This window comes from Asparagus officinalis, chromosome 10, assembly GCF_001876935.1.
Source record: "Asparagus officinalis chromosome 10, Aspof.V1, whole genome shotgun sequence".
NCBI classification, from domain to species: Eukaryota; Viridiplantae; Streptophyta; class Magnoliopsida; order Asparagales; family Asparagaceae; genus Asparagus; species Asparagus officinalis.
The window spans coordinates 32,084,528-32,093,175 of NC_033803.1; the positions used below are offsets into that span (position 1 = coordinate 32,084,528).

General features: G+C 36.6%; 2 protein-coding genes across 4 annotated transcripts in view; one reads left to right on the forward strand and one right to left on the reverse strand.

Annotated features, from left to right (window-relative positions):
* On the forward strand, positions 670-3,842 carry LOC109826326 (dihydrodipicolinate reductase-like protein CRR1, chloroplastic). 2 transcript variants are annotated; one of them, XM_020393344.1, is made up of 10 exons: positions 670-964; positions 1,071-1,193; positions 1,278-1,352; positions 1,433-1,498; positions 2,008-2,103; positions 2,207-2,323; positions 2,413-2,505; positions 3,182-3,283; positions 3,350-3,436; positions 3,513-3,842. In XM_020393344.1, the coding sequence occupies exons 1-10, from the start codon at positions 827-829 to the stop codon at positions 3,543-3,545; spliced, it is 930 nt and encodes a 309-aa protein (XP_020248933.1). In that variant the 5' UTR covers positions 670-826; the 3' UTR covers positions 3,546-3,842. The 2 variants fall into 2 exon arrangements, with proteins under 2 accessions (XP_020248933.1, XP_020248935.1); XM_020393346.1 differs by lacking the exons at positions 1,278-1,352; positions 1,433-1,498 and having other exon boundaries at positions 673-964.
* The window catches only part of LOC109826327 (protein COFACTOR ASSEMBLY OF COMPLEX C SUBUNIT B CCB2, chloroplastic), a 15,259-nt gene continuing 9,003 nt past the window's right edge, over positions 2,393-8,648 (reverse strand). The window contains exons 4-7 of one of the 2 annotated variants that reach the window (XM_020393348.1): positions 6,734-6,877; positions 6,236-6,389; positions 2,604-2,667; positions 2,393-2,524 (exon numbers count right to left, since the gene is read on the reverse strand). In XM_020393348.1, coding sequence (XP_020248937.1) covers positions 2,491-2,524; positions 2,604-2,667; positions 6,236-6,389; positions 6,734-6,877 — 396 coding nt within the window. In that variant the 3' untranslated portion in view covers positions 2,393-2,490. Of the gene's footprint in view, positions 2,525-2,603; positions 2,668-5,334; positions 5,676-6,235; positions 6,390-6,733; positions 6,878-8,648 lie in introns of those variants that run through there. The other variant, XM_020393347.1, reaches the window with a different exon arrangement.

The following is an 8,648-nucleotide window of genomic DNA, read 5'->3' on the forward strand; positions in this document are numbered from 1 at the left end:
AAATACAAGTACCTCATAAAATTTTCTTTCTACAGTCCTAATTTAAGAGCACCAAGCCTAGCATTTTTCTTTCTACAAAAGTTTCTTTCTACAGATCCTAATTTTATTTCTACTGATCTGTGACAGGCAAGATGAGGGGGAAAGGAGAAGAATGCTTCCTTTCCAGGAAAAATGTAGTTTGCCCGGATTTACTTAGATCGAAATTAAGCTCAAATTTACTTAACCTCAGGCTGCCCTGGCACTACTGGTGGCAATGTCTTGTTAAACGCACGTGATATAAAGATTAGAAAATGAAGAAATTATAATTATGATCTCTCAACAAAACATCTCACAATTTCATGGTTAAAAAACAAAAGGAAAAAAGCTTTCAATCCTGTTATTTACACCGAGATACTTGCCGGAAGAGGAAAGGATTCTCAGGTATCTTGTATATTACAGCTATGATCAACGTTCATTCAAACATAGAAACAATCACATTTGATATATTTAAGCACATTACAAAGCTATACATACATAACTTTCTGATACATTTTATGATTTTCTTTTTCTTTTTTTTTTGTAGGCAGAAAAGTTTATATGGTTTCTGATTGCTCAAGCACCTAAACTACATAGTTGAGTAAGTTAAGACTCTTGTCTAAATCATGAACTCAAGCCACTTGAAACCGGTCAAGTCAGGAGATAACCCCATCCCACCCACTCAGCCACTAGCAGTAACAAGAAAGGATAAGATCCTTGTTTCCATCACTCATTATCCATGAGACTGGCAGAATACTAAACCACCAACAAGCAAATTCCAAAACAAACAATTCTCATACTGTATGCAGAGATGGCTTCTCTTAGCTACCACTCACTGCAACTCACCAACATCTGCAACAAGAGGAGTCAGCGGAAAAATGCCAATGACAATGTCACAACATTCATCATCTCTTGCACGATGCAGCAGCCTTCTCAAAACAATATCAAGGTATATTTTTCATCAATGAAGGATACTAAGCAAGTGGATGTACTAAAATCAAAGTGAACGAAGCTCTAAGGTCTTTGATTTTGGTCCATTTGTCTCATGGGAAGAGGTGGTGATCAATGGTGCAACAAAGGACATCGGAAGGGCTGCAATTGTAGCTGTAACTAAGGCCAGAGGGATGGAATTGGCTGGAGCTATCGATACTCGCTTAGTAGGAGAAGACGCTGGAGTGGTTCTCTCTTTTCTCTCGTCTCATTCTTTCCTAGTTTGAAAGATATTTTGATTCTGATGCTACAGCTGATGATGGTATGTATAGATATGTGACATGGAAGAGGCATTGGAGGTTCCAATTCTGAATGATCTTACTATGGTCTTGGGGTCTATATCACAAGTATTATTGAGACCTTACCCATTTATGTTCTTCTCAATCCATTAAAAAATATTTTATATCTTCATTCTTTCTCTGGACAGTCAAAAGCAACAGGAGTTGTCGTCGATTTCACCAATCCATCAACTGTTTATGACAATGTCAAGCAGGTTGTATCTTATTCATAATGGGTAAATTTCACAGGAACCCCTGAAATTTAGGGGATTTTGAACAAAGCGCTCCTAATCTTTGTAAATAAGAGAGAACCTCCGTGAACTTTCAAAAGTATAGCACACAGTAACTCCCCCAATATATTGCAAATTCTCATAAACGACGTTACATGGGTAGAATAAAAGGTCATAAACTGCTGTTTTTTACTTTTTACCGAGTCATGGCTGCGAGGATATATAGGGGTAAAATTGTCTAAATTTAACATCATTAGTCATGGTAGGTATGTGATTATACATGTCCAAGCTGTGGCGTGGGGTTGGGGTGGGGTGGGGGGGCGGGGTTTCCTGATTTACTAAGGTGCACAAATGACATAAACTTCAAGGGAGTTTTCTGCAATTTACCTATTCAATTCTCTAGATTAATCTTTAATGTGTGTCAAGTTACGAAATTAAGGTTCCAACCGGGCTAACATTTTTCTTTCCTGTGCCTTGGTCTTAATCTGATACAGGCAGCAGCATTTGGCTTAAGAAGTGTAGTCCATGTGCCAAAGCTTCAGTTAGATACTGTTAGTGCACTGTCTGGGTTTTGTGAAAAGGCAAGCATGGTGAGCTCAGTTAGAAGCCATAGTGTCTCAAAGTTCTTTTATCCAAAGTTTAATTTGGATTAGAACTTACTTAGCCTTTGGTTTGTAATCGGGTCTCTGCTAGGGTTGTCTTATTGCACCAACGCTCTCAATCGGCTCTGTGCTACTCCAACAAGCTGCCATTTCAGCTTCATTCCACTACAACAATGTAGAGATTGTAGAATCAAGAGCCGATTCAAAGGTAATGGCAATGGATTTGATCAAATGTTTTCATCAGGCAATAGTTGTAAAGAGTTGAGAGGTAACATACATTTGATTTTCTGATTGTAGGATCTTCCTTCGCCAGAAGCAATCCAAATAGCTGACAACCTGTCGAATCTCGGACAGTTATATAACAGAGAAGACATTTCAACTGATGCACCGGTAAGCAGACCAGAAATCCCTGAGAACACAATATATCAGAGAATTTAATAGGGTTAATTGCGTATACACCTCCTGTACTTTTGCCAATTTGAACTTACTCATGTGGTTCTATAGTTGCATATAGACCCCCAGAAAGAATTCTCTTGTTGCAGATTAGACCACCTGAAAAGGGCCAAAAACGTTTTCACTAAGGGGATGTGTCTGCCTGGATAGTAGGTTCAGTTTGCTGATAGTACAGGGGGTCTACCTGCAATTAAACCAATCTAATACGATACACAATGTATAACAGATTACATCTAATTTTTTGTGATCAGAAGCCCTTGTAACCATTGAAGATAGCACCCCTGAAAAGGGCCAAAAACATTTTCACTAAGGAGATCTATCTGCCTGGGTAGTAGGTTAAATTTGGCGATAGTACAGGGGGTCTACCTGCAATTAACCCTATCTAATACCATACACCATATATTACAGATTATATCTAATTTTTTGTAATCAGAAGCCCTTGTAACTGTTGAAATTTTAGCAACTCAGGTAGAGACTTGATAGTTTCAACCAGTAGACCGGATATAAATATGACTCAACATAAGACGCAGGATTTTCAAATTGAAACAATTCATTACTCATATACATTTGATCTAATTTTATGAATGAAGTAGTTTATGTTGTGATTGCAAAGGCAAGGGGGCAGATTCTGGGTGAGGATGGCATCAGAGTCCATAGCTTGGTTCTTCCAGGACTTCCTTCGAACACAACAGTCAACTTCTCAGGTCCAGGAGAGGTATATTATTAGTTTCTTTGCCCGACAACTTTTCTCAAAAGATAGCAATCTGATCAAGTATCACAGGTTTACACCTTGAAGCATGACATCACGAATGTACAGAGCCTCATGCCCGGGCTAATCTTAGCAATCAGGAAGGTGGTACGTCTTAAGGTAAAAAAGAAGAAAGTTTACATCAGTCAGCATGAATATACCAATAGCAGGCCACTAACAACAAGCCTTCTTGCAGAATTTGATTTACGGCTTGGAGAAATTCTTGTAGTAAATCTAGTTTCCTTCAAGAGGAGATTTTGATTCAGTTGCCTCTAATATGGGAAAGGACTCAGCAGATGAAAAGGTTGATTGCATCAGTTCAACCCACTATGTTCGAACCTTCAAGAAAATTTTACCAGGCAATAGAGAGTATGATCCAATTCTTTTGTGAGGGCTCAAGTGAAACAATAAATTGATCAAAAGTCATTTTGCAAAATCAATGAGAAAAAAATGAAGACTGGTAATGCTTGTAAGCAATCATACATATGTGCTAGTCTTTGTGGTAACTAACCCATGATTTATGTGATCTTCAAAGTGTTAATTTTTTTCAATTTTGCAGCTTTCTATCCCTCCCATAGCCGGATTCAATGCAGCTAGTCAATTTAACATAAGAGTGAGAGTTAACAATAACATATAATAAGCAAATCTAGCGCACACAATTGCTGATGATTGATAATACCTAATTGATTCTGGTCCTTACAGTTTGTCTCCTGCTCCAGATGTTGATGAGTTCTCAGGAGGATTCAACCTCGGGAGTATTGTATGCTCAGATTGTATGAAGTATTTTAATAACCATAACTATCTAAACAGCTTATGTCTCTAGCTGGTAACCTAAGGTGACTTGACTTTATTCGATTAGACTATTAGCGCGTGTATGAATGCGTGTTTTGCTGACTACACCTTCCCATGAATATGTACTGAAAATCGTGAGCATGGCTATGACTGTTTTGCTACTTCAAAGTATGCGTGTTCTAAATGAAGCTGCATGGTGTACTTGAGGGCAACAGTTCTTGAAGCATCCATGCCCTCCTATATGTACTAAATCAGATTTTGGTTGGACTTGCTTTAACGATCTTAGGTATTTTTGTCATGTTGATTTGGTGGATTTCTGCAAATGTACTAAAAGATAAAGAATTAACGATAATAAATCTTAATATTTATTAAATTTGCATGGAAAAGCGGTCTAGAATGTCATCTCGAATCTCGTGTCAACCATTGTTTTGAGCCAACGCGCCCAAAGGAAGAATCAAAATGAAAACAGAACAAAATCCATATTAAAGGATGCATTTATCATTAGTTTTTGTATATAACTCTTTACACTCAGATTTAATGGTGGAGGTCACCTAAAATTTTTTAAACCAGTATTTAAAAATGTCACTTCAATGAAAATACATGAAAAAAATCCAAGGTTTTAAATATCGGATGTCAGGTTCATGCCAGATGGCTAAACTTTATGTCGGATAGTGAAAGTCGGGGATATGTCAGGAGACATAAAAAAAATATCGATATAACCGACATGAACCCTAAAAAATGCAATACGTATTGAAAAGCTCCATATTGTGTCAGTTGGCCCCTAAATCCAACATGTCAGCCAACATGTCCAACATGACGGCCAACATTTAAAACATTGATATAATCGTTCCACGATACTCTATTTAAAAAAGAATTTCAAGGATCTTTAAACAGAAATTATGCGAGGAGAGTGATATGGATGGGCTGAAATAGCATGTGTTTAAATAAGAAAAAGAAATTAATGATTGTTGATATCTTGGGATGTGATCAACTAGCGTTATCACGATAATCCACTTTATGCAACATCCTAATTATTATGTACCCATTTTTCCTTTTTAATAATAATCACTTGCAAAATTTTTTGATAAACTCCTAAATAATGATACCTGTAAAATAAAAATCTGAAAAGCCAGTCCATTCTCATACAAGATGAGATACTACAGCGGTTAATCAACCCGTTGGGGAAAATGACCTCTACGATCTACCTAAGAATGGTAACATTCCTCTAATGAATTAATTAGCTTTGATCTTTCACAATGTGATACAAGATGCTATTCAGCCAAAAAAATTATCATGACAAGGGTATGAACAATTCATATAATTTAGAACAAATTAATATCATTTACAAGCTTCCATGTCCGGACATGTGTTTATACTTGAATTTTGTTTGTGATTACTCTTATCCAAGATCTATCTTTTTCACTGTACGCATACTTTGCATTGGACATCAGCAACACAAACCCTTGTATATCAGTTGCGACGTTGTTAATTGAATCAGAAGCACCAGAAAGTGGCTGCACAAGTAGTGAAAGGACTCCCTTAGGTAGTATTCCTCGAAGGCGAATATCTGTATAACGAGCAAATAAATGAGACCTAAGTGAATTTGATGACATCTGGAAGTGGCTACAAGCAAACTATGTCGGAAAAGCCATCTGCTTTGATATCTCAGGAATAGAGAAGAAGTGTTACCTCCCAAATGAGGGTAATCCATTTATTTTAACAAGATTCATAGAAGAAAAATGTTCATCAACAAGCACATACTCCACTTCAGGAGTTTTAAGATTCTAATTGTCTAAAAGGACAGGTCGAAGATTCGAAATTAATAATTTTCCTATGTTTCAACGAACATGAAGTGAGCAATAACTTATTTCTTAAATCTGACTTTGCAGATTGAAGAATGAGAACATTATAAATAGTAGTGAAAAAAAAAATAAAAACAAAGTTATGTCACGCTGCAACATAACAGAAATAAGAGCAAATCATAGCGTAAAGAAATTATATAAAGGCTAAAGCCATCTACAGGGCCAAGCTTGGTAGTGGAAACCATTTTATGTTAATCGATCTTAATCCTTCAGTTGAGTATAAAAATAATAATAAGAAAATGGTGCAAACTCTTGAACAATATACCTGGGTTTTGTGGAAAATAGAGTGCCTCCTTCAGATCAAGAAACCCCAGCTGCTGAATCTGACTTTTAAACCATTCAACTATTTGGTCTTTTGAAAGATTTTCAGGTGTGTTCCAGTAACCACGTAAACAAAACGTGTCTTGAACAACTATGGCCTGGTGAAAGAGAATGAAACCATGAGGTATGTAAGAGATGCTTAAGAGTTGAGACAAGGGACAGACATCATCAATTAGCTGTACTCAAAAACATAATTATTTTCAAAGTAGTGTTAATCTGATTCTTCTATGTGTGTAAAGCTCTTCTTAGAAACCTTGCTTCTTTTCTCCTCTTTGAATTGAGACATCTACTTATTATGTAACATTTATTTGGGAACCACAATTACTCATAGAAACATTTCTATATCTTGAACAGTTTTTCCTTGTTTGTGGTACTAGTAACATCCATCGGTACAATTAAACAATTAATTTTCCTTCCAAAATTAATAAAGTCTGGAAGATACCACTGACATGGTGTTCGTATTCCGCAAAAGAACATACGACTCCCAAGCTAAATCCTCTTTCTGGATACCTGAGAGGTTTTGGGATAAGACAAATATCTGCTTGTTACCTTCTGGTAGAGATGAACGATCAACTGGATTTGCACCCTGCATTATATGTGTACAAATGAAAATAAAAACTAAAGAGAAATTCTTCCAAGAAGAGGAATAAACTGATAGTGAATATGAGAACTTCTGAGGAAGATGTAATTAACATTAGGATCTAAAAGCACAAAAAGAAATAATATATGCATTACTGACCATCGATTAATCAGTTACATGTTCCTAGAAATTCATGTAACTCAAGAGGTTGCTGAAAGTGCAATCTGAATATTAAACTGAGCATTATGACAAGAGTGTCACGCCCCGGGCCCGCGAGCCTCTTGGTGCGATGTAAGCTCTAGGACCCACGAAAATTTAGCTAAATTCACTACCAAAATTGACTAGTCAATGTTGCATGTGACTCCTTGGACTTACATTATAAACCATCTACCACTCAGTCAATGTCTAATGTGAGACTAAATCTTGAGGTATCACAATCACCCCCACTATAATTACACGACGTTCTTATTGCGACATGACAATTGATCCATCACAGTATCACCATCAGGTGATGTGGACTTTAGAGGTGGCCCCTATAGGCTTCTAGAGGTGGCTCTCACTACACTCACACGGTGTAGAACTTAATCCCGCATAGCACTTAGCTCTACATTTCCGGCTGGCTAACTATTCTGATACCATTTTCTAACATATTGGGCCCGCAAACTAGTTGGTGCGATGTAAACTCTAGGACCCACAGAGTGCAACACATAGTATGGCTCAATCCACTACCAAAATTGCCCAATTAATGTTGCACTTGACTCCTTGGACTTACATTACAAACCATGTAATCAATCATTCAATATCTGATGTGGGACAAAATCTTAAGATATCACGGAGAGCAACCTAGCAGAAGATATCTCATTATGTAGTCAAATCAATCTATTAGATGCCTTCACATGAAGTATTATATCAGCTACACATCGCGAATTAGTAAACTAGACTTCGTTGTAGGTCATTTTTCCCATTTAAATAACTATCTAGAAATAGCTAATGCGATCATACTATAGTGAAGTGTCGCTCTATCAACATAAAAGAAGAGAGAACCTCCTCTGAGTCATGACATTCCAATTTTTTTAATCATACATCGTTCTAATATGACTATGGACACAAAGCCTAAGGAGTAGCAATAGGATATTCATAATGAAAAATGTGACCACCGAAACCCCTCCTTTCTCTTAAAGTAATAATCTGCATTATTTCGTTCATCCCTTTTGTAATTTGTTGTTCTACGTATCTACACTCTCTATTAAACTATATAAGTTATTTTGGAGAAGAAAAAGGAAATTACTCTCCATTACTCACCTTTAGAATGTGAGACATTGGGGTAAATTACCTTTATGTTTGTTACCATTTTAACAAATGAGAGGAGCTCAGAGCTCCTATCTCTTCTTCTCTTCAAATTCTTTATCTATAAAATTGCAAATCCTAGATCCATCCCTCAACATGTGAAACCTTATATTCATCTCTATTCATAATCTTCTTCATGAATTATCTTCACCAATTTCTTTCTTGAGATGACACTTAGGTTGAATAAAAACATGAAGATTTTGGAAGTTTTCTAGGTGTAATAAGATGAAAAGATAGAAGGGAATCAGAAAGCAGTTGGAGATAATACAATAGGATGGTAATGGAGTCATTCCATGACACAGGTGTTAAAGGATTAATAGAGGAGATAAGATTTTAAGGATGAAGATAGAGAGATTAACAATGAAGAAGGGTGAAAAAGGATAGCATTTTTAAGTTGGACTTCAGGTCCTACTTGCCCCCTACACTATTA